Source organism: Tilletiaria anomala, assembly GCF_000711695.1.
Source record: "Tilletiaria anomala UBC 951 chromosome Unknown K437scaffold_58, whole genome shotgun sequence".
In the NCBI taxonomy this organism is placed as follows: domain Eukaryota; kingdom Fungi; phylum Basidiomycota; class Exobasidiomycetes; order Georgefischeriales; family Tilletiariaceae; genus Tilletiaria; species Tilletiaria anomala.
Window position 1 is genome coordinate 63,315 of NW_013546964.1, and position 27,440 is coordinate 90,754.

At 55.2% G+C, this 27,440-nt stretch overlaps 11 protein-coding genes across 11 annotated transcripts; 6 read left to right on the plus strand and 5 right to left on the minus strand.

The window, feature by feature from the left end:
- Positions 1–369: 369 nt before the first annotated feature.
- On the minus strand, positions 370–1,287 carry K437DRAFT_209372 (glycoside hydrolase family 128 protein; the record flags this gene model as incomplete). The annotated part of the gene is made up of 2 exons (XM_013387045.1): positions 370–458; positions 564–1,287. Coding segments are annotated over 2 exons (813 nt in total), but the record flags the coding sequence as incomplete, so codon positions are not given.
- Positions 1,288–1,808: 521 nt separating this feature from the next.
- K437DRAFT_146412 (uncharacterized protein) lies at positions 1,809–2,530 on the plus strand. The gene has a single exon (XM_013387046.1). It carries the CDS (start codon positions 2,084–2,086, stop codon positions 2,465–2,467), a length of 384 nt encoding a protein of 127 aa, XP_013242500.1. The 5' UTR covers positions 1,809–2,083; the 3' UTR covers positions 2,468–2,530.
- An 868-nt stretch (positions 2,531–3,398) lies between these two features.
- Positions 3,399–4,060, plus strand: K437DRAFT_278729 (ribosomal protein S7e; the record flags this gene model as incomplete). The annotated part of the gene is made up of 2 exons (XM_013387047.1): positions 3,399–3,971; positions 4,043–4,060. The coding sequence occupies 2 exons, from the start codon at positions 3,399–3,401 to the stop codon at positions 4,058–4,060; spliced, it is 591 nt and encodes a 196-aa protein (XP_013242501.1).
- A 735-nt stretch (positions 4,061–4,795) lies between these two features.
- Positions 4,796–7,970, plus strand: K437DRAFT_225393 (uncharacterized protein; the record flags this gene model as incomplete). The annotated part of the gene is made up of 6 exons (XM_013387048.1): positions 4,796–4,880; positions 4,972–5,193; positions 5,344–6,187; positions 6,293–7,368; positions 7,431–7,521; positions 7,583–7,970. The coding sequence occupies 6 exons, from the start codon at positions 4,796–4,798 to the stop codon at positions 7,968–7,970; spliced, it is 2,706 nt and encodes a 901-aa protein (XP_013242502.1).
- A 732-nt stretch (positions 7,971–8,702) lies between these two features.
- Positions 8,703–9,501, plus strand: K437DRAFT_257369 (glucocorticoid receptor-like (DNA-binding domain)). The gene is made up of 3 exons (XM_013387049.1): positions 8,703–8,819; positions 8,926–9,145; positions 9,353–9,501. The coding sequence occupies exons 1-3, from the start codon at positions 8,791–8,793 to the stop codon at positions 9,413–9,415; spliced, it is 312 nt and encodes a 103-aa protein (XP_013242503.1). The 5' UTR covers positions 8,703–8,790; the 3' UTR covers positions 9,416–9,501.
- Positions 9,491–12,457, minus strand: K437DRAFT_257371 (uncharacterized protein). Its single transcript, XM_013387050.1, has 2 exons — positions 12,012–12,457; positions 9,491–11,767 (listed from the first exon to the last, which is right to left on the minus strand). The coding sequence occupies exons 1-2, from the start codon at positions 12,375–12,377 to the stop codon at positions 9,572–9,574; spliced, it is 2,562 nt and encodes an 853-aa protein (XP_013242504.1). The 5' UTR covers positions 12,378–12,457; the 3' UTR covers positions 9,491–9,571.
- Positions 12,458–12,735: 278 nt separating this feature from the next.
- Positions 12,736–15,444, minus strand: K437DRAFT_225410 (nucleotide-binding domain-containing protein; the record flags this gene model as incomplete). The annotated part of the gene is made up of 6 exons (XM_013387051.1): positions 12,736–13,613; positions 13,697–13,874; positions 13,991–14,136; positions 14,226–14,623; positions 14,706–14,781; positions 14,868–15,444. 6 exons carry the CDS (start codon positions 15,442–15,444, stop codon positions 12,736–12,738), a joined length of 2,253 nt encoding a protein of 750 aa, XP_013242505.1.
- Positions 15,445–16,057: 613 nt separating this feature from the next.
- K437DRAFT_257373 (Rer1-domain-containing protein) lies at positions 16,058–17,759 on the plus strand. The gene is made up of 3 exons (XM_013387052.1): positions 16,058–16,899; positions 16,982–17,169; positions 17,250–17,759. Exons 1-3 carry the CDS (start codon positions 16,078–16,080, stop codon positions 17,296–17,298), a joined length of 1,059 nt encoding a protein of 352 aa, XP_013242506.1. The 5' UTR covers positions 16,058–16,077; the 3' UTR covers positions 17,299–17,759.
- K437DRAFT_248282 (citrate synthase) lies at positions 17,660–19,988 on the minus strand. Its single transcript, XM_013387053.1, has 2 exons — positions 18,566–19,988; positions 17,660–18,486 (listed from the first exon to the last, which is right to left on the minus strand). Exons 1-2 carry the CDS (start codon positions 19,603–19,605, stop codon positions 17,985–17,987), a joined length of 1,542 nt encoding a protein of 513 aa, XP_013242507.1. The 5' UTR covers positions 19,606–19,988; the 3' UTR covers positions 17,660–17,984.
- A 450-nt stretch (positions 19,989–20,438) lies between these two features.
- On the minus strand, positions 20,439–24,188 carry K437DRAFT_274814 (uncharacterized protein). The gene is made up of 5 exons (XM_013387054.1): positions 22,392–24,188; positions 21,796–22,295; positions 21,682–21,724; positions 21,421–21,609; positions 20,439–21,345 (listed from the first exon to the last, which is right to left on the minus strand). The coding sequence occupies exons 1-5, from the start codon at positions 24,024–24,026 to the stop codon at positions 20,494–20,496; spliced, it is 3,219 nt and encodes a 1,072-aa protein (XP_013242508.1). The 5' UTR covers positions 24,027–24,188; the 3' UTR covers positions 20,439–20,493.
- A 352-nt stretch (positions 24,189–24,540) lies between these two features.
- On the plus strand, positions 24,541–26,929 carry K437DRAFT_237021 (uncharacterized protein). The gene is made up of 2 exons (XM_013387055.1): positions 24,541–25,525; positions 25,589–26,929. Exons 1-2 carry the CDS (start codon positions 24,833–24,835, stop codon positions 26,582–26,584), a joined length of 1,689 nt encoding a protein of 562 aa, XP_013242509.1. The 5' UTR covers positions 24,541–24,832; the 3' UTR covers positions 26,585–26,929.
- The last annotated feature ends 511 nt before the right edge of the window (positions 26,930–27,440 follow it).

Here is a 27,440-nt window from a genome sequence, read left to right on the forward strand (position 1 = left end):
AGAGGGTCGCCGGGGGCGGGGGTATTCAAACACCCAAAACGCGGATTGGACCGGCTCTACAATACATGTGTGGTTCTACAAGGCCACTGCGGTCGGCAATCGTGCCAACAGGAATATGGTTACAGGTACATAAGCGCTTCATTTGTAGTGCCTTGCATCGCTTGGCGAAGGGATGAGTCGGGATCCGGGAAGGAGAGGCAAAGGATGAAAGACTTTTGCGATGCTGATGAGACGGCGGGCAAGATTGGAAGGAGTGTGAAGCGATGAGCCGTAACCGCGACTGGACGCGGCTGCCGCTCGTCCAGGAACACGTCATGAGGCCACGCTACGTGGAGCTAGAGTTGCTCGGCTTCAGAGGTTCACCCAGAACTTAAAGAGGTCCGTCGGGTTGCCCGTGACGGTGGACAAGCGGTTGACGGGGTTGATGTTCAGCTTCTCTAGTACGGCATAATATGCATCTGTTGCAAAGGGAGGTTGTGCCAACGTCACGATGGATCAGCCGCCTGAGTCGCAACTTGGAGTCAAGGATAAGAAACACGTGGTGCTGTTACAGAGATACTCACATCCCTTGACATAGTCTGCATCATCGGCAAAGTTGGAAGTACGCTTGAGGAAATCATACGCCTGCCCAAGAGTCGGCGGGCCAGAGCCATCAAAGTTCATGCACCCGATCTCGGTGATCCAAATGTCCTTTCCAAACGTCTGGTGCCAATCTTTGATGTACTTGATCGCGGTGTCTGGGTTGGTGCCATAGTAGTGCACAGCATCGGCGTCAATCTTGCGATACACGTCGGGGCAACTCTTTTTGAACTCTTTCGTCCACTTCTTGCCGTCCGGCGCGCTGGTTGTCGACGGTCCGATGAGGTACCAGCCGTCTTCGTCCTTGAGCGGGATGATGTATTTGCGGTACAAGTCGCATGCTTCTGCAGGCGTCATCTTGCCTTGGCCGACTTGATTCACTTCGTTCGGTCCCATGGCAACTTTGGCCTTGTTTTGCCGGGCATGGCGGTCATTCAACACATGTTTCTTCCATTCGGCGATCCGCTTCCTCTCCTTGCCCCACAACATTGGGAAGTACTGAATGTCGTCCGGGAGCCACCACTTGCCGTCCTTCAGCGGCATGGAGGCAGACCAGCTGTAGAGCCAGCTCATTGATTTCTTGAACTTGCCAACGTCGACGTACGGTCCGTTTGCCCAACACAGACCGTTCTTGTTCCCCTTGCTGCTGAATCGATGGGACGAGGACGAAGCGCCAGTGCTGTTGTGACGGTGTCTTGACGAAGAAGAGTCCCAGAGCTCCTCCCCTTTGTTCGACTTGATCTTCTTGCTGCCTTTGATATGATGGTGACGGCACGAGTTACTGCCGCGCTTGTGCATCGTAAGCGAGTGCGAGCGCTGACGGAACTGTAGGATGGTATCCATCTCGCGCCGATTGAGCGAGGACGAACTGGCTTCATCGAGGAAGTAGGTCGTCGCTGTTACCAGCGCTGAGCTCGTCACGAGCGCCGAGATCAGGATGTTGAGTGCGCGCATCTCGCTAATGAGCTCTGCCCGAAAATTCTTGAGATATGGTTATGGATGAATGATAGTGATAAAAAGGAAGGAAAGATGGTTTGAGTAGTAATAGCTTGACACTGGACATTTGCATCTGATCCCTGACGCCTGACATTGGACGATCGACTGAGTGACAGTCCTTAGATATCAAGTTTGCCAGCCAGTATTTTGCAATCGGGGTAGTCAGCGGGAAAAGAAATGGGACGGATCTTTTCAAATGCGGCAGCCAAGAACCGGCGAGCATATGATCAAGAGGATACGCAGCATACAGCAGGCTGGTGAATAAGGCTTGCAATTTGACGGGTTTTGTGTTGTTCCAAGTGGCCAACGCAGATCGGGATTCTGGAGAGATCTTGGCAATGTTGCCGTTGCAAAAGGCGATGGCTATAGAAAGCCGCAGCATCGTTTACTTGGCTAGGGTGGGTCATGAGCGAGTCAAAGCAGAGGTTAGGCCGACTTAATTGTCAAGAGATCTGCCGAGCCGAAGACGACGTATCACCACAAACGAGCGGAGTGATATGAACGTGGTATGTATGCGCTGGTGCCTAGTATACGTCTATGTAGACAGCACGCAGCGAGGAAGGCATTCCGTAGGTGTCAGTTGGTGTCAGCCAAACTCAACTTGTTTCGCAGACGGAGCTGTGGAAGGCTGCGGGCAATTGGAACCCGCGACGTTGCGTTTGGCACATACTGTATGCACTTTGTAGCTGGTAATAGCACATCCATGTGCAGCGCGTACGCCGTACATGCTCCGGCGGCTGGAATCTGCTGGAATGTTTTCAGGGCCGTAAGGACCGCATACAGGGGATTGGTTAGGGGGGAAAACGAACACGACTGTTGTGACGAGTTTGACATGTGCGTGGCCTCCTTGTCTTGCCTTTGTGTTGATCTCGTGACTCAGCGCATTCTTTAGCGCGAGCATGTCTCTGCATCAATGCACAGACCGCTCACCGGCACTGCACTACTATCAGACGCCTGGCGCCTCGGCGCGTGGAGCAGGAGGGAAGCCCCGCGTGTGGCGAGGTTCTCAAAGGTTGGGCAGTGACGTTCCGCGCACAGACTCTGCTGGGCTTTACAAGCATTCTTCCGAATTTTATTCAGCCCAACCCGCAGCGGGCAGTGGTGGGAGCGTGAGTGGGGCTGCAACTTCTGGGAATCCAGTTGAAGTCAGGTCGCAGGTCGATACATGTATATTCACAGCTCCTAGGTCCAGCACTCTTAGCAAGCTATCGTGAGCAAGCAAAGTGTGAGTTATGGGATGGGCTAGATGGAAGACGCTTCTTCAGGCTCGCTTGCGCGCAGGAAGTGGAAGGCCAAGTTTGCTGCAAGGAAGCAGGATCAGAAGGCTGCACGTTCTCTAAAGGGTGCAATGTGCATGGAGTCTTGACAGAAAGGGTGGGCTAGCAGCGCTCATCCGGGATTCGCTGCGTGCGAAAGACAGGATAGCGGGAAGCTTTGGCTCAGGCAGTCCCCACGACTGCAGTTCGAGGAAGCCAGGCAGAAGCCGAGTTCGACGGTCGTCTCCAACCCTGGACGCACGCTCGAGCAGTCATTTGCATACAAGCAGGCGTACATTGCGACGTCAACCAAAGGGGGATTTGGGAGAATGATATTAAAATGCAGGCGGGCGAACGTGTCAGAACTGCCATTACCGCGGAAGGAGCGACATGCGCTCGGGCCGATTAATAGACACAACAGAACGTCTGAAGACTGCCGAGGGGGCAGCAGGCGGAGGATCATCAATCTTTGGCGAGAACGCAAGCGAGCTTGATCTAGGCCCCTTCCACGGTATCTTTCAGATGCTCAATATTGGACTGACAAGTGTGTTCCTTGCAGTGCCCAGCATGTCTGTTGCCAACAAGATCTTCCGCACGGCCAACGCGCCAGTCACCTCGCCGTCTGAGATTGAGACGACTGTCGCCCAGTCGTTGCTCGACCTCGAGGCAAACGTTCCAGAGCTTAAGGCTGAGCTGCGACCGCTTCAGATCTCTGCGGCCCGTGAGGTCGATGTCAAGGGCGGCAAGAAGGCGATCATCGTCTTCGTGCCGATGCCTCAGCTCAAGGCTTTCCACAAGATTCAGCAGAGACTCACCCGCGAGCTCGAGAAGAAGTTCTCGGACCGCCACGTTCTCTTTGTTGGGCAACGACGCATCCTGGGCAAGCCTGGCCGCCGCTCGCGTGTCAAGCAGCCCCGCCCTCGGTCGCGCACCCTGACCGCTGTCCACGACGCCATCCTCGAGGACCTCATCTTCCCCTCTGAGATCGTTGGCCGCAGGACAAGGGTTGCCACCGATGGCAGCAAGCTCATCCGCGCGTACCTTGACAGCAAGGACTCCACCTCCCTCGAATACAAGCTGGATAGCTTCAGCAGTGTCTACAAGAAGCTCACCGGCAAGGATGTCCACTTCTCCTTCAGGGTGAGCTTGAGCACAATCTTTCGCTAGTGACGGTGACATGTGAGCTGACTAATCCTTTGCGCATTTTACAGGATGCCGACGGTATTTAAATCTTCGTTGACATTCACGGAATTGACCATCGCCACTCTGATGGAAAGGTTCACGGAGGGTATCTCGCACTTGCGCCTTTTGCGATAGGCGCAACCGTTGTCCAATCAGCAGCAATGAGACAAGAGAAGTTATCTAGCTGCACTTGTCACAAAGCCCATAGCAGGGATTTCAAGGCGAGGGTTGGAGAGTGGAAAGGGGGAGGGGGAATGCGCGTGCGCCGGGTAGTGGGATTGGCGCGCGCAGGCCTGCTGGTCGCCAGCCAGATATGGCGTTGTTATGCCAAAACATACAGCATCCTCATGCATTGAATCGCAATTGTACAATTTCCTAGCCCCTTGTTCTTTTCTCCCTTGTTGGGTAAGCGCATCTAGAGGACTCCTCTTGGTGGCTTCCCTGTCTGGCGTGGGCTAAGTATGGGAAGATGTCGCGCGTCTTGAGACATCTAGGCGGAAACGCGATTTGAGTGAACGTGCATATGAGCAATCAAAAGAACGGGTCTTCGTGCGCTGGTCTGGTGAGCCGACCATGTTCAACCTCCCCGTCTTCACATTCTCACAGCTTTGGCACACGCATTCGTACGGCTGGATGAGCCATCGCCTCCCCTTCATCGCTTGATCCTTAAGGCGGAATCTACATTAAACCTTTCTCATCTTTCCACTCCCTGACAGTCCCCTCGAAGTAGGTAGCTGAGACTGCGCCACTGGGGTAATCGCAGGGCCAGTCAAATCGACACCATGTCGCGACACCGCGCAGTTCGCAACCTCGACCTCGACGAGGAGATGGCCGAGGATGACATCTACGCCGACGAAGACCCATATGGTGTGTCAAATGATATTTCTGTCCAAACCTCGCCTAGTACTGATTGGGTCTTACGTACGCGTTGTGGTCTGATCGAACGATTCCCTTACAGAGAACATTACCCCTGATGAGCGCTTCGAGCTCGAAGCGGCACTGGCGCAAGCGCAGGAGATCCTCGGCTCGGAAGAAAAAAGTGGCTTAACTGAACGCGAGGTCAAGGATGCGCTGTGGGATGCGTATTTTGATGTCGATCAAGCTGTCCGGCACTTGATGGAGGAAAAGTCGAAGAGAGAAGCAAGAGACAAGAAGAAAGCAGGTGAGTGCACTTCTTTCAGTTACAGGGGATAGCGGATATGAGGTGGATGGTAAGGAGGGAATAGAGCGGCTTTGGATATGGCTAGCTTCATGCTGTAAGCACTGTTGTATACACCACCGCAGAAAGGCTGACGCTGATTGTCGTCGTCGGTTCCATTTTGACACACAGGCGGAGAGGTTTATCCATCTGTGGCGACGTCAACCCTGTCTGCACTTCAGAGACTTTCTCTCTCGCGCAAAGCAGCGGCATCGAAAGTCACTGGTGCAGAACAACCAGCTTCCATTGCTACAGGTGCTGGCGCCAAGCGGGCCCAACGCATCGCGGGGCTGTCGGGTGGTGGTCGAGCCAAGATGGCGAAGCAAGCCCTGGCAAGTCTCGCGCCTGATCACCTCCAGGCTCGATCGCAGCAATCAACTGGAGCGCCTGAGCTAAAGCCCAGCAAGCTGCAAGCCCTAGCCGCTGCTCGACAAGCAAAATCTGCAACGGCTTCTGGCGCAGGCTCATCGGTAGCCTCGTCGACTGACGCTCAGGCGAAGCCGCAGATGTCAAAGCTTCAGCAGCGGGTGGCTGCAGCGAAAGCGGCAAAAGAAAAGGCGTTGATCACGGCCAACGGCGAAGCATCAGAACCGCACAGAAATGCAATAGCAGAGGGCAAACCGGATGCGGATACGAGCGCAGCTCATGAAGAGACGGGACCGGAGTTCTCCCTTTCGGGAATACAAGTGGACACCCTGTTCCCCAAAGCTAGCCTTGCTGTGAATGCAGGCGTGCAGTTGATGGGCTCATCGGTGTTCGGTTCGAGCCTTTGCAAGCAAACAGCATTTAAAAGCGGCGCCAGCGCCAGCTCCCACGGTGGCAACGCACTTGCAGTACCGGGGGGTTCCCCTTTTGACGCTCTGCACGATGGACACGAGCTGCTCAAAGTGTTTGCTGGCCCAAGCCCTGATGATACGGTCCTGAAAGCGAGGGAAGGGACACGGCTGGCAGAGAGCGGAATGGCGAAGGCTCGATAGTGATACGGGCCGGATAGACTAACTTAGTTCAACCTCTGATATCGCGCAGAGCGAGAGGCTGCAAAAGCGCAAAAGAAGCCGATGTCGGCGTCGCAAGCGAAGAGTGCGGCGAAGCCAACTCAGCCGAGTGTCTCACAGCTGCGGAAACAGGTCGAAGGGCTGGCGGTCGGCGGTAACCGCAGCAATGCCAGCTCCACGACGGCAAGCCCACAACTAACAGGGCCTGGCAGTAGCGGTGCACCGTCGGCAGTGGCCAGTGCAAAGGGCAGCGTCGCCTCTACGCCGAAAGCTGGCATCACACACGAGCGTGTCGTGGAAGAATTTCGCAGGAAGGAGCAAGAAGGCAAACCAGCGCTGAGCTTAGTGGTGGTGGGTCACGTGGATGCTGGCAAGTCGACAATGATGGGTCGGCTACTTTTCGAGCTGGGGACATTGAGCGAGAGGGAACATGTCCAGAATGAACGTTCAAGTCAAAAGCTCGGCAAGGGCAGCTTTGCGTATGCCTGGGCGCTGGACTCTTCTGAGGAGGAAAGGGCTCGAGGTGTCACGATCGACGTCGCCCAGGACAACTTTGACACTTCGCATCGACACTTTACATTGCTTGACGCACCCGGTCATCGCGACTTCATTCCGAACATGATTAGTGGCGCCGCACAGGCAGATGCAGCGCTTCTCGTCATCGACGCCGCCAAGGGTGCATTTGAGGCTGGCTTTGGGCCGCATGGTCAGACACGCGAGCATGCACTGCTCGTCCGCAGCCTCGGTGTCCAACAGTTGGTTGTTGTGGTCAACAAAATGGACGCGCTTGACTATGAGCAGCAGCGGTTTGACAACATTGTCACCACTCTCAAACCCTTCCTCGCGCAAACAGGCTTTGATGTGTCCAAGGTCTCGTTCGTTCCTTGCGGCGCGGCGGTCGGCGAGAATCTTTCTACGCGAGACCCCGAAGGCGGATTACAACGTTGGTATACGGGCCCCAAGCTGGTAGAAGTACTGGACAAGCTCGATCCGCCGTCACGACAGCTGGACAGCCCATTGCGCATGCCAGTGACGAACGTTTTCAAGGGACAGACAGCTATCGCTTCAGGGGTCGGCGCCGCTGGTCGCGTCATCAGCGGTATTGTGCAGATCGGCGACAGGCTTCGAGTCGTACCTGGTGATGAGACCGCAATCGTCAGACGTGCGTCAGTTGCGAGATGCGTAGCATGGTTTGGAGGCTGATCATCCGCTCTTTCCCTCCAGACATCGAGCAAGATGGCGAACCGGTTCCATGGGCAGTTGCGGGAGCCAATGTGACAGCATATCTTAGTGGAATTGATCAGATTCACGTGAAGTGAGCAGCGCAGGCGTGTAAGTGGTCATGACAAGCTGCTGAACTTCCCACATCTGCGCAGTGTCGGCTCCGTTCTCTGTCCACCGTCGTCACCGGTCCCGCTGTGCACGAGCGTACTCGCGCAAGTGCTCGTTTTCCAGCCGACATATCCACTCGTTGCAGGCACCAATATTGAAGTCTTCCATCATTCAGCCAACATCGCAGCTACACTGAGCGAGTTGATTGTGACGATCGACAAAGGATCGGGCGCAGTCCTGAAGCGCTCGCCTCGTGTCCTCGCTCACGGTACGTCAGCGCAAGTACGGATAGCTCTGCGCGCAGGTGGCAGCGCTGGGCAAAGTGCGGGCGTACCAATGGAGGAATTCAAACAGAACAAGGAGATGGCTCGTATTCTGCTCCGGCGGAATGGAGAGACAGTTGCTGCGGGGATTGTACTCGAGTGTTTGTGAGCAAAATCAGATACTGTTAGATGCAAACACGGACCAGCGACTACTGCGTTGAAACCAGGATGAATATATGGCACTGGCGCACGTGTCATCGTGGCAAGCTATCAAATGACGTCCACTACAAAAAAGAAGGGCGAAGAGTTGCAAGCTCCTCTGAAGATGCACCGATGAATGAGGGAGTTTTGAGGCTGTAACCGCAGGCGATATTGTCTCCCGGGTCTCGCGAATGTTTTCCAGAAGCAAATGGCCAAATGGAAGTGCGTGTAGAGAATATGTATCCGAGCAAACTTGGTCCACCCCCATTCTGTGGAGTAATTACATGCAATGCTATTCCCTACTCTTCCAATTTCAATACATTGCTTGGATCGGGGATGTACCGCCTTCACCCATTGCGCCAGACTGCGCCGGGTCAGGGCCAAGAGGCCAAAGTCATCCTTCGGTCGATTTTAAGGATTGTACGCGAAAAGAAGCTACCGAAGAAGGAGAGATTAATGTTGTATACAAGACATTCCCGGTCAAGACTGCACGAAGGAAGGGAAGAGAGATACGAAGCGAGAATGAGAGTGATAATCTTTGTGCGGGTTAAATCATATTCAGCTAGAAGAATGACGCAGTAGAAACATGCATCGATGTCACCCAACCAATACAACCGGATCACGTGATCATCTTATTGTACTTGACTCTCGCTATTCTCTCAAATCTCATTGACACGGAAGCCCAAGTCTATAATTTGCTACCTTCTCAACAGTCCTTTAATTGGTGAAATCATTGCTATCTTTATTCGTCATACATATCGACAAGACACCAAGTGGGATCAGTCAAGATGCCCTGGAAGCCGAATGCCCGCATGTTGTAAGTTTTAGCAACTACTCTGTGCTTTGCCTGCTGCCGATCCCGCGCGATGATCTTGGCATGCTAATTGCTCACCATATCTCCATTCTTTGCGTTCTTTTTGAAGGCGGGACATGTCCGCACGCCAATCAGTGCAGGCAAACGAGCTAGTAAGGCGGGCCTACAAGTACATCGCTCGTAACACTACGCTGTCGCAGCGAGTGCGGCATCAGGCGCAGCTGCAGCTCAACCAGTTTCCAAGCAAGAGTCGACCAGCAGCCGTGCGGAATCGTTGTGTAGAGACGGGAAGAGGCAGGGCTATTATCAATGAGTTCGGACTTTGTCGAGTAAGTAAGCCGTATCTGCCATGCGAGCGGCCTTTGGGAGCCTCAGAATCCGCAAAGGGTTTGCCGGAGTCGAGAGACACTGCATGACCCGATGCTGGCGGACGGTCGGAAGATTTCATGAAGTGCCTCCTGCCTTCAGACATATGACTGCCTCGGGGCTCCCATTTTCATCGATTCAAGGTGCTGACTCGTTACGTATCGTTACAGTACGAGTTTCGACTTCAAGCTCTCGCCAAGCAACTACCAGGCGTCCGAAAGGCATCCTGGTGATCACATAACCTTCCTCGCCCTCTCTCGCACGGGCTAGTTGTATTTTTAGCGCACTCGCAACCAAGCAGCTTTTGACGTTGTCTTAACATGCATGCGTGATAGATATGATACAGTGGCAAATACGTATGTGACGGTAAGCAAAAACAGCAGAAAGATTCATCTCCGTAAAGCATTCTTGCTCGCACTACGGCTCGTGTGCCTGCGATGCGTCCTGCCAAATCTAGCATCTTCTGACAGAGTATCAACACCCATGCCCTCTTCTGACCCAGCGCCCTTGGAAAGCCCTGCGCCGAATGTTTCGCCTTGCTTTTGCTTTGTGCCTCGTCCGTTTGAGCGCGTGTCCTGTCGCGCGTCATTGCCGCATCTGGTACCCTTGGATCCGCCGTCCATCGGCATCCAGGTGATTTCGCCACCGCCATCTTCGCCTTGGTCCTTGTCCTTTTGACGCCAGATGGAGCTCTGCGAGCTAGAGTGACGGGAATTGTTGCGAGCTTTCATGCGCTCCTGGAACGACTGCCGGCGCGAGCCACCCGGATTAAAGGCATCTGCCACATCTCCGTCGTCACCGTTGTGCAAGCGAACACCCCCGCGCTTGACATTATCGCGCAGGAGAGTGGCTGGGGCACTGGATTGAGCTGGTATCCTCCTCTTGCTCGGCATCTCGACGTCGCGCAGATCCCCTGCATCGCTGCTGTCAGCTTCGCTATCATCGTCTTGATCGTCGTCCTCCTCGCTGTCTCGGTTTGACATCGAGGAATCGGTGTCATTCTCAGCCTCGAGCTCTTCTTCCTCGACAGCAGTTCGCTTCCGCGGAACTTTCTCTGCGTCTCCCGCCCGATCGAGATTGAACGCCTCCCGCGCCACCGTGCTCGGGTTGAGTAAGGCATACTCCCTGCTCGTGGTGTCGACTTGAAACTCGGGATTGGTGAAGAGGGCCTTGAAACGGGCATCGTCCAGCAGGTTTGCAGACGCGGCCTTGCCGCTCTGTGAAACCTCCACAGAGGCCTCTCCCGCCGGGTCAGTAGCCGCTTTGGCCCGTCGCGCCTCTGCACGCGCCCTTTGCTTCTCGAGTTTGGCGGCGAGATCCTTGTTGACCTTGACATTGGCGCTGAGCTTGCTAGCTGCGGCAGTCTTTCCGGCGCCACGGATACGCGACTCGGCCTCCTTCTCAAGCTTGGTCTTGATTGCTCTCTCGCGCGCATCGGCGTATGCTGTTGGGTTCGCGACCAGTCGTGCTTTCTCGTATAGGCCAAGGGCGACGAAGTAGCCGTGCATATAGGGCCTTAGTAGATCCGTGCCAATGAGGTTATCCATGCCGAGACGCTTGAGTTCAGCCTTATCGACGAACTTGAAGTCCTCGTACACGCCACGCGCGCCAGCGCCGCTCACGTCGCCGTCCATCTCGTCGGTAAGTGTGTCGATGAAGTTGCACCATCGAGGCGCAGGGCCGAGCGTCGGCACGTACCATGCTGCCATCTGCGTTCCCTCGACAGCGGCCAATAGCAGACCAGTGCCGGGGACCTGGTGAATGTCGTTGAGATCTGCCGCTGAAGAGGGCGGCGTGATAGTCACAACGTTCTCGCCGGGCGTCTCTTTCTTCCAGACCTTGACTACCTTGGCGTCCGCACTGAGCACTGTCCCCTCCGCCTCGGCTCGCGTCCCGGCGACTTGGCGCGCGCCTCCATAGTAGGACTTTGAAGAGCGGTCACCGGGCCAGCAGAGGGACTTGATGGGTAAGCTGAACCCCTGGTCTTTGGTGGAGTATGCTCGCGCCATTCTCAGATCGTAGAGCAATACATGTCCAGTGGACGTGCCGACTGCCATGTTGAGGCCATCTTGCGCGCTGCTGAGTGCTGTGACGGATAACCCTGACGCAGCGGCGTTCGCTTCTTTCTTCGAATCGAAAATTCCAGGCAGTGCGGAGCGCGTGGAATGCCAAGCTGAGTCAAGCACGGTTCGCGTAGCCACACTCAGCGCTCCCACTTTGCGTCGCCATCGCGGATCCCAGAGTTCGACGATGCCTGCGCCGTCGGTGCCGAAAGCAAGCAGCCCATGTGCTGGGTTGACGTCGACGCTGTTGACACCAAGTACTTCACCGCCCACTCCAGCCGCTGCACTGCTGCCGAAACCTTCGAGAACAAAGGGGGCAAGGAAACGCCCTTGATCAAGATTCAGCCGGTAGACTTCGTTGCCTACCGCACCGACGATCGCGTCAGCAGAGGGGAAGTGATACCCCAATGCTCGACCAAACTTGGGTATTCGTACTCGTGCATATGTGCCGCCTTGCGAGTGGAGTTCGACAGACCTGTCGCTTTGCAGATGTAAGGACTTGGTCCAGTCGTCCGAGAGGAGCTGTATATTGAAGCGTGCGCAATAATTTTCCGTGTCAGTAGTCTAGTCTGAGCCAATACGAGCAATGTTTGGATGCTTGTACGCCAGGGCATTGGCAAGAGACAATCTCAGGTAATAGAAAACGTTATGTTCGCTTCATGCTATGTCGCTCAGCGAATGTAGATAAGGATTGTTATAACAAGTGATCATCTTTGACCGTCCCAGATGCCCCGCTTTTTAGACTGCTCATTCAAACGTAACTCACCAGAAAGTCGACGTTCTCTGCCTCTGTGTGCCGCTCAAACTTCAAGCTGAGTTGATCGCACTCCCAAACGCGAATCTGAGGTTTGTACGTCCCCGTCGCCACGACAAATTGGCCATCATTGCTGGTGGTGACCCTGTTGCTCGCTTCTGGAAATTCAAAATCCTGAATCAGCTCGATCTTCGCGAGCTCTGCATCACGTGCCAGAGATGCTTTAGACTTTGACGAGGGCCGCTTTGAGCGCTTGTTGGAGGATCCTTGTCGTCGCAGGAGGTCAGGCAGGGAGGTAGAGTTGGAAGATGCATTGGTATTGTCCCTCCCCGACGATCCACCCGAGACGACATACACTCGTGCAGGATCAGCAACCATGATGATGGTGCTGCCTCCGCCTCTTCCTCCTCTGGCCCCAAAGCTCGAGCAGATTGTACAAGCTAAGTGCCTAAGCTGAGGTTTGGCAAGTAAAGAGCGAGCATGTAAAGGCTGGCGTACAGAGATTCAGCGCACAAAATTTCTCTTTGAGAGACTCAGACTTTCAGAGAGGGTACAGGCATGCATGAATTCCGCGTTCCGCTCCACCCAAAGCTGCCACCAGGGCCCTACGCCATCTAGCATCTCCTCGCGGGCTTGATGGTTTACAAATGGAATCCTATGCATGCTTGAAGCACAACCCACGATTTACGTGTCGCTGGCGCCGGGCACACGAAAGAATGGCGCTCTCCTGTTGTCTTTACAGCCTGGACATGTCTCTTCCATAGACACCGCGCTTGATGTAGTCAATCAACAGCAGCAGCCTCGTGCGCGACGAGACTTGCTCGCTCAGGTAAAAGCTGCGCCACGCGTACATGGCAATGAGTCCGCCGGCGAATTGGCCGATGCTATCGGGCAAGAAAGGGATATCGAACGCAGCTGCGTTGCCGATGTACGCCAGAGAGCCGAGGTTGTGGTACTGGAATGGCTTGTAATGCGTGTCATCGACATCAACACGCCCAACGGCAGCGGAGGCCTTGTCATCTGTGCGACTCGCAACGTCGACGGTCTGCTTGCCCTCGCGGTGCGCAGCGTCGCGAACCTTGGCGAGCTTGTTCAGCTTGTGCGCCAGGTACTTTCCCTGCTGGCTCGCCACTTGTGCCGTCGCAGGCAAGCTGGTTAAGCCGCTCTGCACCTGCGTAAACATGCTCGCGAGCTCGTTGAGGCCCAATTTGCCATCGTTGTCTTCGTCGTATCGCTTGAAGATCTTGTCCATCTTTTCAAAATGCTTGCTGGCGAGTGGAAAGTTGTGCGCGATATCCTTTACAACGCCAGTGAACTCGTTGTATGTTAGCTGACCGTCATGGTCCGTATCATGCTTGTCGACCCATTCGTATAGATGCTCGATGAGCCGGTTGTCGATGGTCGAGGCATCGCCGAGCGCATACATTGTGCCAGGCTCGGCGCCCTTAACGCGCAAGTGTGAGTCGACTTGAAGCGCCTTCAGATGAAATTGATTGGGTAAGAGTTGCGTGAGTCGCTTGGTGAATGGGTTCATTGCAATGCCCGTCGACCACAGCGTAAAGCCGGATGGGATCTCCATTTCCTTGACTTCGTTTGAGTTAGGCTGCTTGACGGCTGTGTATTTGAAGACGAGATTTGTTCAGCGTCACCCCCTCAGGATCTATATCGCGCTTGGCAATTGCGTAGCGCCTACTCACTGTAGATGACCTTTTCTGGTTCGACGCGCTTGACGCGAGCGTTTGTGATTAAGTCGACTCCATCACGCGAGAATTTCTTCTCGGCGTACTCTGAGATCTTTTCCGAGTACGTGTTCAGGATGTGCTCGCGTGACTGGATGACGTGAACGCTCATCGCCTGCCGCAAGATTTTAGGGAACTGCAAGCGTGTAAGAGGTTGCAGGTAGGAACAGTCAAACGGTCAGTCGCAAGTCCGATAGCGAATCGACAGCCAACGCGGCTTCCCTCCCCATACGTAAAGCGAGTTACACGCACATGCTTGAGGACATCCTCGTTCATCATATCGTAGATCTCCGCAGCAGTCTCGATGCCAGTGGGCCCGCCACCGCAAATGACAAAGCTAAGCAGTCGATCACGTTGCTCCTCCGTTGTGGTCGGCAGCGCAGCCATTTCGAGGTTGTCTATTTTGTTATGGGCACAAAGTGGCGGACAGCTCATTAACGTTGTGCTCGCTTGAACGTAACGGGTAAGCTTCAAACGAATGACTCACCCATGATGTGACTCCGAATTGCGCGAGCATCTTTAATCGTCTTGAGTTGGAAGCAGTTCTCCAAGCCCGATACGCCATGTGTATTGCTGACACTGCCGCAGGCAATGACGAGCTTGTCATACGGAATGTAGACCCTCTTCCTAGAAGTCTTATCCTGCTCTCCTGTAAGGTTCTCCCAGTTGTGTCCATCGATCACCTGCACTTCGAGCAGATTGTCCTCGGTCGAGGGCGAAGAGGGGGAGAAGAAAGACTTGCGTGATGTGCTCGAAGGAAGGACGACGTCGACTGCGTAGCCCTCGACATAGTGGCCATGCACACGCGCGATGATTCGACGCAGAGACTCGACGAGCGAGCGTGGCTCCACAGTGCCGACTGTAGCAGAGGGTAGGAGCGGCGTGCTGCGCGCATGTTCATCGAGAGAATTTGTCTAAGTCAATTGGATGAACGCCAGTACAGAGCGTGAAGGAGAGGCCTGCTCACAAGAGATAGAAGTTGGTTGGTGCTACAACAGTCACGTTGTATTTGTTGGGATCAAGGGCGGACAGAAGCGAGACAGCTGTGGGATGTTCAGAACCGGAATGTGGTACTCCAGGTGGTCAGCAGTCGTATCGAATATTCAGGTGGCTCGCAGTGTCGACTCACCACCCCAGCCACCGCCAACAATCACGAGCCTCTCCTTTTTGCAGAGCTCCTTGCTGACTTCGTCCTGCCAATCATCCACGTTATTCGATAAAATGGGCAGGTTCTTCGGGCCGCCCGGCTCGGGGTGTAGGGCGAGGGGAGCCAGCGGCACCTTCCCGACGTGCGCCTCGCGATAGGTCGTAAAGTCATACGCAAGCATCAAGCCGATAGTCACGGCGAGGCCAAAGACGATAGAGCCGCACGAGTAGAGCGTCCACTTGATCACGGGGAAGCGGTGCAGGAACCGCCGGGTCGCGCCGACGTGCTCCGGACCTAGCGAAGGCGTTGAGAGGGGAGACGGCACGGCTGACCCTGAGTCGAGTCTGTCAATGTTGCTCGGAGGCGTGGAAAAGGGAGAGCCGGTAGATTTGAAGCGTCGTGTATGACTCCAGGATGAGCTTTGAGCGCTGGCTGCCAGGCACTTGCTGCTGATGCTGTTGAGTTTGCCTCTGTTGCTGACGTTGCTCCCCCTAAGTATAATGGTTGACAGAGGGCGCCCATGGGAGATCAGCAAAGAAGGCGCTCCCGCGATCCGCATCGCCGCAGAGGGAGATTGTATGGAGGCGCGCACGCCATGACGAATGGATGCGGTCACCAACAATGGTGAGGAGGCCATGGCGATCTCCGAAGCTGCACCTGATGATAGAGAAAGTTCAGGCCCGAATTTGCACTACGCTTGATAACTGCATCACCTGAGAGGCTGAATGCGCTAACTCGTGATCTACACGGCTGAATTTGCGGGAATCCCCTCCTTCAGCCTGCCTTTGAAACCAAGTGCTTTGCCAAGCAACGAGGTGTGTTTGTACCGGTTTGCCTGGGCTTCTGGCTCGAAGCCGCAGACTCGGCTCGACGAGAAGACCTCGCGCACAAATGGAAACTGATGACTATCTGGAAGCAATTTTCTCGTCCTCTCACTTTGGACGCGATGCTCTCCTTTTGTATGCCGCTCCTCACGCTCCAGGACATGTTCCATCATACTTCAGGGATACAAGCTTTCTGAGGTGTTTGCCTTCGCGTCGTCAATATCGAGACCCTTGACTTGAGCTTCTTGTCGTCATCGCGCGGAGCGGCCCCCTCCAAAACATCATGGGCATTGCGGCGCTGGGGACCACCAAGCATCGGCCACCTATTCCGATATCCGAGTTCCGAGCACCCTGACCAATGCCTTTCCATGCTCGAGACTCACTCGCGAATTTCCTGTTTTCGCATCCAAACAGCACGCAGCCGGCCGGGAACAGGGAAACTTCAACGTGTCCATGGCACTGCATATGTAACTGGGTGCGGTGCTTCATCGCTCGAAACCATCTCTAGACCACTCTTGCCGCACGCGACTGACTCTATCACGGAGAGTCAACAAGAACTGCGCTTGAGATTTGGAAGTCTCGTGCTGCTGCTGTCGCTTTCACTCTGTCTCCACTGTCAACAGGCTGCCCCTTTCATTGCCGCGACGGATTGCAGCATCCCCACCAAACTCAGACGTTCGAGGGGATCACTCCTCTTATCCAAGATGATGCGGCCAGAAGGCAACCCGCTGGCGCCCGGCGCCGGCATGGTGGGCAGCGGCGCACCTCGTCCCGCAGCCGATGAGCTGGGCGGCCCCTCGCCCGCCGAGCAATTTTTGGCAGTCATCTCGCTCTACCAGCGCCAGTTTCAGGCGTTCCTCGACCAGACCACGCCGTTCGCTGGGCGGCGCTGGGCATTCACGGGCGGCGCGCTGTTCATATTCATGCTGCGGATCGTCCTGGCGCAAGGGTGGTACATCGTCTGCTACGCGCTTTTCATCTACCTCCTCAACCTGTTCCTCGCTTTCCTCACACCCAAATTTGACCCGAGCTTGGAGGACGACCTTGCAGCGCAAGACGTCGAAGAGGGCGAGCCGGGCCTTCCAACCAGTGCAAGCAGCGGAGTGTTCAAGTTTGGGTCTAGGAGTAATGGCAGCGGTGGTCTGATGAGCGGCATATTTGGTGGACCACAGCCGGAGGACGAATTCAGGGTGCGTGGCATGCGCCCACGCAGGCATCCTCAATGCCACGGATCGATCTCGAAACTGAGTCTCTCCCACTCCATTCTCACAGCCTTTCATCCGCCGCTTACCTGAATTCAAGTTCTGGCTCTCAGCGTCACAAGCAATCCTCATCTCTCTCTTCTGCACATTCAGCAGCATCTTCGACCTGCCAGTGTACTGGCCCATCCTCGTCGTCTACTTTTTGCTCTTGTTCGTCCTCACTATGCGACGGCAGATCCAGCATATGATCAAATACAGGTGAGTCTACATGTGCTCTCGTTGACTTCGCGCAGTCCATCATTTGCGGATGGTGACTGAATGCACATTGCGCGCTCTAGATACGTACCCTTTGACCTGGGCCGAAAAGCGACGTACGGCAGGAAGTAAAGAAAAAATCTGCCAGCGGATGGCTGCCTGTGAGCATTATGAGCTCAGGATGGACCGACGTCAGCAGCAGGACAATGCGGCATAGAAGGCGGAACAAGCTGCAACTCAGCAAATGGGGCTAGGTTGGACACATTGGTGATATTGGAAGCATTGGACAAGAGCAAAGCGGGAATGTACAATATTGGATGGGTCTCCAGCCAGGTCTCAGCATACCGCAACATCTCGCAGAGTGCACGCGACGATGGAAACCCTCCTGTTTCACATTCGTTCGCTCGCCGACCTGAACGTTCCAGGCTCATTCGCTACTGCCACGACTCTCCATCTTCGCCAGACATGTGCAATCGACGTGGTTTCACATAGAAGCAACACATTTGCGGCGGTGCCCTGAGAGCCTCCGTACGCGTATATGTTCTTTCTGCAATGCAGCCATTTCAGTATAATTGTATAGATCTATTTTGTCATGGCACGCCTCAGCTGCTCCTCCTTATCTGCTTGCGACCGTTGACTGCGGTTTTGAACGGAGGATTCGAACGACTATTCTACATGACTGGGTAGAGCGGGAAAGCCTTGGTTGCGTAATCGAGGGTGCCATCCGTCTTGCTTCCTCCTGGTCAGCACGAGCACGAGGAATGTGAAGCAAGGCGCTCTATAGAGGGAAACATACCGCGAGGGTGTCCGACTTGGCTTCAGAGCTTGCTACCAACGTGCACCCTTCCGAGCTGATCTTTGAACGTCGCCAGCGCTCTCCGCTTCGTATCGCCGCCATGGGAGATGGGTACGGGAGTCTTTCGGAAATCTGGCTCGTTGTGCCGCAATTGCTGCTCCCTCGCGTCCATAGGAACGTACTCCCTGGCGGCCTCGCCCACATAAATCTGCCTGGGGCGCCAGATCTTGACGCCGGAAGACTGCAGGACCATCTGCCGCCAATGCGCGAGCCATCCTACGACGCGCGGCACGGCGAACATCAGGACGTAAAAGTCGGTGGGGAGACCGAGGACCTTGTAGCAGATGCCGCTGTAGAAGTCGACGTTGGGGTAAAGCTTTCGGTCGATAAAGTATGAGTCTGTCTCCGCAGCTTCTTTCAGCGCCAAAGCCGTGTCCAGCAGAGGACTTCGACCAGCGACTCGGAACACGTCCTCTGCTACTTGGCGGATGATGGTGCTCCGTGGGTCGGTGTTCTTGTACACTCTGCAAGTCAACCCCGTAGGATGTAGAAAGCGTTAGTCAGCTCAGTACTTTTGCGTGATGCGACATCCTGTGAACGGACCTGTGACCGAATCCACTGAGAACACGCGTCTTCTTCTTCACCTGCTCGATGAACTTGGGCACATTCTCCTTCCCGCCGATCTCCTCGAGCATGCGTACAACCGCTTCGTTCGCGCCTCCGTGACTGGGACCATACAGAGCAGCACAGCCAGCGCTGACGGCAGTGTACGGGTCTGCAAGGGTGGAACCGACTTGGAGAACAGTAGCAGTGGAAGCATTCAGCTCATGATCGGCGTGCAAGATGAAGAGAATGTCCAGCGCGCGCTCGAGCACTGGGTTGGGCTTGTACTCCCGCTCGTTGAGCGCATCGATCATGTACAAGAAGCTGCCCGCAAAGCTGAGGCCCAGCGGAGGCTTGTTGAATGGCCGACCCTGTCGGACGCGGTAGGCCATCGTGGCCAGCGTAGGTGCCTTGCCGATCAAGCGGTAGATCTGCTTGTCCATGTTAGCCATCGCAGCCATGTCGCCCTTGGCCGCATTTGTGTACAAGTTCTGGCCTTGTAGGGCGGGGTTGGCTTCCGGACTAAAAGCACCAAGGGCGGCAAATGCCGAGGTGAGCATGGCCATTGGATGCGAATCGTACCGGAAAGACTCCATGAGCCCCTCGACGTCGCGGTGGACGAATGAGTGATGCATCACCTCGCTGCTGAAGATTTTATACTGCCGCTTGGTGGGCAAGTCGCCGTAGAGGAGCAAGTAGGCTACCTCGAGAAAATTGGACGAAGCGGCAAGCTCCTCGATGGGGTAGCCGCGGTAGCGCAGGATGCCTCGTTCGCCATCGATGTACGTGATCGTACTGCGCAGCACGGCGGTATTGGTGAAGCCTGCATCGTAGACCCTCAATCCTCCTTCAGTCTCGTTCTCCTCGCGTTGCCTATCTCCAATCACGGCTGCCGAGGAAGCCTTGATCTTCTTGAAGTCCGATGCGAGAATCGAGTTGTCCGTGATTGGGATCTTGTACGTCGAGTTCGTACGGTTGTCAATAATCGTCAAGCTCTGCTCGGGCGCTGGCCCAGCGCCAGCATTCGAAGTGATGCCCATCTTGATTCTTCAGCAGCAGCGGTAGCAGACGCTGTATTTCCTTGTCCCGTGTTCACCTGCATGAGCTGAACCAGAAGAGTACCAAGTGGTGTAGTCTGCATATTGCATATATATGTGCCCTCACAATCAAAGCGCAAAGCATCAGATACCACCACACCCAGTCGCCCCAATCCGGCTTGAACAACTGCCGAGGCGAGTGTGGCAGGTGTGGGGTTTTTGACTGTTCCGGTGCCACTCCCCAACATCCATCACTCTGTAATGAACATGACTCCATCACGGTCCCATCTCCTTGGCGCAAGGAGCAAGCCATGCAGTGAGAGACGCATGGCGGCGCAGGCCCCGCAGCTCCCTTCTGTCGGCCGAGAGAAGGTCCTGACCGTGATTCTCTCGACCGAAAGCTCTGCTTTTATTCACTTTATGCGAGATCCTGCGTCCAGTGCCAGACGCGTGCTTGAAAGCTCCACATCGCACGGCTGGCTTCTTCATCAAGCTCTCAAGGCTCATCATCAAAGACGAATCTGACAACTGACAGCGGAGGAACAGGCCACTGTTCCATGTGGAATCTCGAAGCAAGCTGTATGCCGATAGGAGATTCCCAGCCCGCCGAGACTGGCCGGAATTGGTCTGGGGACCGGAGTAAGTCTGTCACTGCCTTTTTAGCCGGGATATCGGCTCCACACTCATCGCGCTAATCTCGCGCTCTGTGCGGCGGATCTGAGCGCCTGACCTAGGACCCCCTCATCCAAGCTTTGAAGGGCAGGGTCCGTTTAACGCAACACATTCGCCTCGCCCCGCTCTGCAACATCGTTGTTTTGTCATGAAAGTTGGGTGCTCTTGAGATCGTGCGCCTATCGTAGTCAACGTCCGAAAGCAGGAATAGATACATACTCAATTCAGAGCAGCCTGTAGCGTCACCCGCATCGAACTCTGATCCGTATCCAGTGAGCCTCGCCTCTGCTTCGTCGTAACAGGAAGCAAGTGATGGTCCGTCTCCTCTCGACCAAAGTACACCGCGTCGCCTTCGATTTGTCCGCGATCTGTGTCGCCCATGTCTCCCAGGCGCAGTGTATGCGTGCCGAGCTTCCGCATTGCCTCGTCAAAATCGATATGCGGGGTCAGAGGCCGACGCGGCAAAGGCGCCAGCGTGTGTCGCGCGTCGAGGTTGATAGAGAGGATATTCGAGGAATGCGCGCCCTCCGAGATGGTGATCAGCAGCGTACGCTCCGGCTTGACACCTGCGGACGGTGACCCGCCGCGTTGAGAGTTGGCGGAGGAAGATGGCCCTTGATGATGCTGCTTCTGCTGGTGAACTTGATGATGATGGTGCCCATGCTGGTGGCCACGATGGATCGATGCCGGCGTCGACTGGATCCCCGCCGGCGCGCCTTGTTGGCCCACGCTGCCATTGCCAATATTACCAGTGGCGCCGAACGAGCTGGACGTCGGACTGTGCCCCACGCTGGAGGGTACGCTGGCACTGATGCCGTACTGCCTATCACCACCCGCATAGGAGCTCGTTCGCTCGTACACCTCGAATGTGATGCTGCTAAAGTAGTCCAGCGGTGGCATGTGCGGCATGACGATCGGCAGGTCGGAAGCGAACACAAGGTTGAGCAGCGTGTGGATGTGCGACTCCTTGGTAAAGTAGAGCGAGCACATGCCTCTTGCCTCCTCTGAGGCGCGTAGGTCTGAGAGGATGTTGTTGAGCAGAGGCGTGGACGTGAGGAGACCGATTTGTTCCTGCGGGGGTCACCGGCGGGCGTTGGTCAGCCCGCAAGTCAGGTGCGCTGATCTGACGCTTTGAATACACCTCACCTTCTCTTCTGGCGTCATGCCGTATTCCCGCGGGCAGACATAGAGGTACAACGCAAGAGCTTTGCGATAAAGATCATGCAAGCGATCCAGCCTGTCTCCTTCCGGTTCGTCTGGAGAGGTGAAAATCTTCTCCAAGAATGTCCGGTTGTGCAGACCGTCATGTGAGAGCATGTCGTACAGCTCGGACGTCTGCAAAAGAAACATTTAGGTCGTGAGTTCGGGGTCCGAGCAGCGTCTTCGCTTTTTTAATCTGACACTCACTCTCGATGGATCGTGCGGGTCCTCCTCAAAGTCCGCAAAAAGTCTTTGCCACAAACGGCGATTCATCAGAACATTTGGTTCTTCACGGAGCCAGTTGTGGACGCAGACACTCACTTCTCCCACCGTTCCCGGAACAGCGCCGGCGTCTCATGCGTGCACCACCGCATCTGAATGCGATCGACGTCCAAACGAGCATAGTTGTCCTGCATCGTTTTTCTGAGACTGCTGAGTAGCTCAGCGATCGAAAGCCCCAGCTCGGGCGGCACAGGCAGGTCCTTCGGCCAATCCTCTGGCACGTCTGCCTTGGCGCCAGAAGCGCCAGGACGCAAGCTAGCCTTGAGCTTCTTCTTGACTAAGTCAGTCAGGTCCTTTGCAGCATTGCTGTCGTCGAGCAGGTCTTTGCGCACAACCATGTGCAGCGGTTCGGTGCGCTGTTCCGGTGCCTCCGGGTCGTCCAGCAGCGCCGCAGCAAAAATCTCGGCAGACGCAGTAACGCGTCGTTCGGAAGAGGTATAAATCGTGCAGTTCTTCAGCACCGAATCATTCATAATCAGCATGTCGCGACGCATGTTTAGGCCGTACTCTTTCGCCTGGTGGCGCGCTGCATGCGAGAACTGCCGAGAGCAGGAACAAAATGGGGAGGTGAGTATGCATACATTCCGTTGTCGGATATCTGACACTGCCATCCCTGCGGCTGCGTCACTGCTCACCTCTCCTCCCCACTTGATGATCAACTGCATCTTTTCCAGCTCTCCAGAAGCTTTGTCGAAGCTGGGTTTCATCTGGATCTTTGTCCCCGGTGCGTCCTTCTTCCTCTCAATGACGTCGATGACTAACTTGAGATCCTCTTTGTTGGCTCCTGTCACCTTCAATGCCTTGGCCGCTGCATCAGCCACGAGGTGCAAATTGGAACGAAGGATGATCTCCTCGCGCCGCCCTTGCAGCAGCTCCAGCAGCGGAGCGGTCCAAGCGCCATCTTTCGGCTTGAAAGAGCGCTTGAGCTTTTGCTTCGGCGTGCGATCGCCGTGCCGAAAGACAGTCACGTTAGCTTTGAGTTGCCAGCTGCTCTGTTCCGACAAGCCCGGCTCTACCGTTGCGCCTGCCCCTTCTGCCAATGCAGACGCAGACGACGAGGATGCTTCACCTCCAGCTCCGCCTGGTCGGCCCCTATTCGCCCCACCAATCTGTACGGCGCTCGCTGCTGGCGCAATGTCGCTGCCTAGTGCACGACTTGCGCCAGAAACATCAATGGTCAGGCCTGCTGCCATCGCTGCAGCCGCAGCGCGCATATGCGGGCCGGTAGCTGCGTTGTTCTTGATGAATTTCCCCAAAATCTCCGCACACTTATCATAGTAGAAGTCATTGCCCTTGACGAATGACCATCCGTTGACGTCAATGACGTAGCTCTTTTTCCCCACGCGCAAAAGGTCGAACCCGCAAATGTTTTGCTTGAATGCTTTGCTGATCGCCGTAGCCATTCGCACTTCTTCTTCCGTCAGCTTGATGATGTAGCGAATCTCCTTGCCTTCCGGATTGCGCTTGACCAGCCCATCAACGACGGGCGATTTGCGCGTTTCGGCATGGACAAAGTGCGGGCCGATGGTGTAGATCTTGATGTCCTCTGCGTTATCTACATCCATGAACTCCTCGTAAATGTAGCTGCCTTCCATCCGGGGGTTGGTAAGGTCGGGATCGAACTCGCTACTCTTGTTTCCAACCTTGCGGAAGAGCCGCCTACCGCCGCCACCTTTGGAGCGTGGAAAGTATATGTGTATGTTGTGGTCCTCTCCGCTGACAGGCTTCTCGACGAACGGTTTGCGGATCTCCCGAGCGTCCTTGCCTGACCCAATGATGAGGACGTCTGTATCTCCATCTTTGAGACGACACTCCTCGGCGGGCATATTCAGTAGCTTGGATGTCTTGATCCCCAGACGCGACTGCAGGTCGTCAGCTATTTGTGGCTCGAGCGGCCCAAAGGGCCCACCGTCACGATTGACTTCTTGCCTGCGTGGCGTGAGGACCTTGATCGAGTCGAGGATGGACAGCACGAGTCGTCGGTCCCAAAGGACCTTTTGTAGACGCAAATCATTGACCAGAACAGGCTTTCGCAGGTCGACGTACGCGATGGCTTTCTCGAGCGGGAAGCCGGTTGAGAAGAAGGAAATGAGCACGTCCACGATGGGCCACGCACTCGGTGGGTCGTCGACGAGGGCCTTGTCACCGAAAATGATGATCTGAATATCCAAATCCTTGTTCGCCAGCATGCGATTGAGGATATTCTGCATCGGTTTGGAGCGGGCCTTGCGGTCCATGGCCGCGACGCCGAGGATGATCGGGTGGTCCATGGCGGAAAAGCTTTGCAGGATGTCTACCGTGCGGTGAGTTGCAGTTCCTCGTCTTAGCAGGAACAGCGCGATGCAGAATTTCGTGGGGGAATTTGGATCTTTCCTGCGACGATCCGGTCAAGCTGACATCACCTCTTAAGGTCCACCAAGCCAACAAACAGCTGGAAGGAGTACATAATTCATGTTCATGATAGTAAGGTGACAAGAAATCAAAGTCAACCGCCAAAGACAATGTGCCTTAGTCGTGTCCCCCCGGGAGAGCTACTGAAATCCCCCGGAAATAGCAATATTTGGGAAGTCGTTGCGAAAATGCAGTCATGAGGAGATGGTGCGAAGTGAAAGATCCGAGCTTCAACCTTGGGCATCTGTTGCTTGTCCTTCCCCCTCCCTACGAGGACCCTGCACTGAATATTGAATACTATAGACCAGTTGTGGTCGCCAACGACGACAACGACGAAGCTGCATGCAGATAGAAAGATACTTTTTACGAGATTCACCTGGACAAGCGATAGAAGATGCACCAACGCGTGCTTTCTTTCTTTTGTCGCACGCCACCATCAGATATAACTACGTATAATGGAAACAGCCAAATAAAAGAACCCTCGAGATAATTGGTTCCACAGTTGGTGCAGTCATAACCTCCTATCGACCAATTGGTTCATCCACCGGGTTGACCGACCAGCTCGATTATTGATAGAGAGACAATACCACCTCAACCAACCCCAATCTGAGTCTCATACACACTTCTTACCTCCGCCAAGACCGCTTTGAGCTTCTTCAAGAAGAAGGAGGGTGCAACCGCAAGCATGCCTGCAACACGCTCCGTGCGATCGTTCGCGGCCTCGCACCAAGGACATGGACACGTGCATGGCGGCAACGGGCCACCGTCACCGACGCTAACCGCGACGACGCGCGCCTCGCTAGACTTTCCCTACCGGCCCGCTGTCCTCGTCACACGCGCAGACTTGCGCGCATCGGTTCAAGCCTACGAGCGCGTCCTGGGCGCCTGCAAAGCGTATACCAACTCGATGCTCGTCCTCTCACACGCCAGCGCCGACCTGGCCTCTGCGCTCCAAGAATGCAGCAAGGTCAAAGGCGCTCACGAGCAGGCGGACAAGCTGCAAGCGTGCGGGGGACTTCACTTCCTCATAAGCAATTACAGCCAGGTCCTCGCCGATAGCTTTTGGAAAGACTTCCAGATCCCGCTGTTGGAAAGCTTTGATGCGTACAGGCAGGCTTGCAATGAGCGGCAGCTGCTACATGAAAAGCAAATTCTCGAGAAATCACGTATGCTTAAAGAGACAGAGGCAAGGAACATGAAACTCGGATCCAAAGGCGGACGAGGAAAGGGTGCCGAAGGTGGGCGTGACCTCAACAGCTTCCGCAGAGCGCTCGCAGAGCTGCAAAGACAGGTGGACGAGCTGGACGAGCTCAAGGCAGACTACTACAATGAAGTGCTAGAGTCCGAGCAAGAGATGTGGGAGTTCATCCAATCAAAAGTAGGTTGATGTTCAAGTTCGAGCGAGTGGCCCCGATGCTGACATTCTCCGATCGCACGATAGGTCACGCACCTCGTCCGGTCGCAACTAGAGATCTACGATCGAATCTCCTCTAAGGGCCTGTCCGACCCCGTCCTCGAGCCTCTACTTGCCAGCATCCCGGATCCATTCGACTCGTACGGTCCACCCAAATCGGAAGACCAGATTTTTAGCATCTTGCCTCCCACCAGTTTGCTCGGCGCCAGTGCAAGTGGGTCTGGGGGCGCTGGCGGGAGCCATACAGGGAGTGGGGCGGTGACGCCAGCGAGGCTTGTAGGAGCAGGAGGACCTCCTGAGGAAGAGCTTGGTATCTCCAAGGATGGGTCGGCAGCGCGTGACGATGTAGCAGACCCGGCAGGAGCAGAGCCTTCCACTCTAGCAAATGGGGTGAATGGCACCGCTTTACATTCTTCACCAACTTCGACAGTGGCAGCAGCAGGGCCAGATACAAATGCAGGTACATCAGGAGAGAGCGTCAAGCGGAGCAACTCTCTCTTCGGCACGCTGCGCTATGAGGACGGGCGGCGCAAGGGCGACGGGTCCGGCGAGAACGACGACGAGGAAGATGATGGATTCCTCGCCTCATCCACTTCTTCTACCTCTCGCAAATCCAGTAGCAATGGCAACAGCGGTACATGCGCGAGCAATGGAACGACTAACGAGCCAGCTCCGGCAGCGCAGCGGGAGCGCAACAAACACCCGCTCAGCATCATTCAGGAGGACGCCCCCGCCAGCGCTGTTGTATCAGCAATATTGCCTTCAGCACCAGCAGCGCTTGCACCCGACAAGGAATGCCACTCGAAAACTGCCTCTGCTGGATCTGCAGCTGCTGCAGCGTCTGCAGTGGATAAGGAGAAGCACACTAAAGTCCAGGAAACGACGGAGGAAGGAGATGACGAGGGAAAGGAGGAGGGAAAGGAGGAGGGAAATGAGGAGGGAAATGAGGAGCCAGTAGTAGCTGCAACTGCGTCGGCAGATACGAGCACTAGCGAGCAGCAAGGCGACGCCGATCTTGAGTAGCATCGAGACGACCTTCAGAAGGCAATCGACCCTTTACCCTTCCCTCCGGTCATACTTCATGGACCGCAAACGCGCGAGCAGCACTCGCTTGAAGACAGCAGCAGCAGCCTTGACGCCTCGTGCCAAGCACTACGGTTGATGTCGATACAACCTTACTCACGATCACGTGTGCAATAATGACAACGACACAGCGACATTCTGGATCGCCTCCCGACATACGCCAATGACTGACTCGCAAAGAGCGATACCCATGACATTTCCCCTTGCTGTCTCGCTTGCCTGATCAGTGCAAGCCACTGCTGTACTTATACGCTTCAAAATCCACCGTACCTAATCTCAATCTGCATGAACACTTATGCTGCGTGCTCCCTCTATTGGTGAAAGTCCTTGCACGTGTCTTCCACCATGCGTTTGTTAATGACAGACCAAGGCACAAGCCACATGAAGCATTTGTTTGATGCGATTTGGATATGCGCACCGCGGCAACATTTTCGTGTTGTAACTTTGCAACTCCCTAGCATACATTCACATTTCTGAGCAGATGGGGTCGTCGAGGAAGGGTAGGCTGCTTTACATATGCAGGTGATGGACTGGGTAGTGATAAAGATGTTGACGATGAAAAGGAAATCGTCAAGAGTATGGGAGGGTTGGGAAATATAATTTGAAAGAAAGGAAATATGCGATCCGTTTCTCGGATTACCGAGGGCGCACCGGCACTGCCCTCGTTGGCCGCCAGCATTTCCTCTCAATTGACTCTGGGCGCCTGTCAAGGGTGTAACGAGACGGAGAGCGACTGGTGATTGTGAGAGACAGTGCATCGCTGTTCAGAGCAAATTAGAGAAGCATGCCTGGTACT

What these genes read in the sequence shown, in the direction of transcription:
- K437DRAFT_237021 (XM_013387055.1), top strand. Translation starts at nt 24,833, where the DNA reads ATGCCTGCAACACGCTCCGTGCGATCGTTCGCGGCCTCGCACCAAGGA. An exon ending in GGGAGTTCATCCAATCAAAA is followed by an intron (nt 25,526 to 25,588) that starts GTAGGTTGATGT and finishes ATCGCACGATAG; the next exon opens with GTCACGCACCTCGTCCGGTC.
- K437DRAFT_257373 (XM_013387052.1), top strand. Translation starts at nt 16,078, where the DNA reads ATGCTCGAGACTCACTCGCGAATTTCCTGTTTTCGCATCCAAACAGCA. An exon ending in AGCCGGAGGACGAATTCAGG is followed by an intron (nt 16,900 to 16,981) that starts GTGCGTGGCATG and finishes CCATTCTCACAG; the next exon opens with CCTTTCATCCGCCGCTTACC. An exon ending in CAGCATATGATCAAATACAG is followed by an intron (nt 17,170 to 17,249) that starts GTGAGTCTACAT and finishes TGCGCGCTCTAG; the next exon opens with ATACGTACCCTTTGACCTGG.
- K437DRAFT_248282 (XM_013387053.1), bottom strand. Translation starts at nt 19,605, where the DNA reads ATGGGCATCACTTCGAATGCTGGCGCTGGGCCAGCGCCCGAGCAGAGC. An exon ending in CTCAGTGGATTCGGTCACAG is followed by an intron (nt 18,487 to 18,565) that starts GTCCGTTCACAG and finishes GTTGACTTGCAG; the next exon opens with AGTGTACAAGAACACCGACC.
- K437DRAFT_274814 (XM_013387054.1), bottom strand. Translation starts at nt 24,026, where the DNA reads ATGGACCACCCGATCATCCTCGGCGTCGCGGCCATGGACCGCAAGGCC. An exon ending in TCATCAAGTGGGGAGGAGAG is followed by an intron (nt 22,296 to 22,391) that starts GTGAGCAGTGAC and finishes TGCTCTCGGCAG; the next exon opens with TTCTCGCATGCAGCGCGCCA. An exon ending in GCATGACGCCAGAAGAGAAG is followed by an intron (nt 21,346 to 21,420) that starts GTGAGGTGTATT and finishes TGACCCCCGCAG; the next exon opens with GAACAAATCGGTCTCCTCAC.
- K437DRAFT_257371 (XM_013387050.1), bottom strand. Translation starts at nt 12,377, where the DNA reads ATGGTTGCTGATCCTGCACGAGTGTATGTCGTCTCGGGTGGATCGTCG. An exon ending in CAGAGAACGTCGACTTTCTG is followed by an intron (nt 11,768 to 12,011) that starts GTGAGTTACGTT and finishes TTCAATATACAG; the next exon opens with CTCCTCTCGGACGACTGGAC.
- K437DRAFT_257369 (XM_013387049.1), top strand. Translation starts at nt 8,791, where the DNA reads ATGCCCTGGAAGCCGAATGCCCGCATGTT. An exon ending in AAGCCGAATGCCCGCATGTT is followed by an intron (nt 8,820 to 8,925) that starts GTAAGTTTTAGC and finishes TTCTTTTTGAAG; the next exon opens with GCGGGACATGTCCGCACGCC. An exon ending in ATGAGTTCGGACTTTGTCGA is followed by an intron (nt 9,146 to 9,352) that starts GTAAGTAAGCCG and finishes GTATCGTTACAG; the next exon opens with TACGAGTTTCGACTTCAAGC.
- K437DRAFT_146412 (XM_013387046.1), top strand. Translation starts at nt 2,084, where the DNA reads ATGTATGCGCTGGTGCCTAGTATACGTCTATGTAGACAGCACGCAGCG.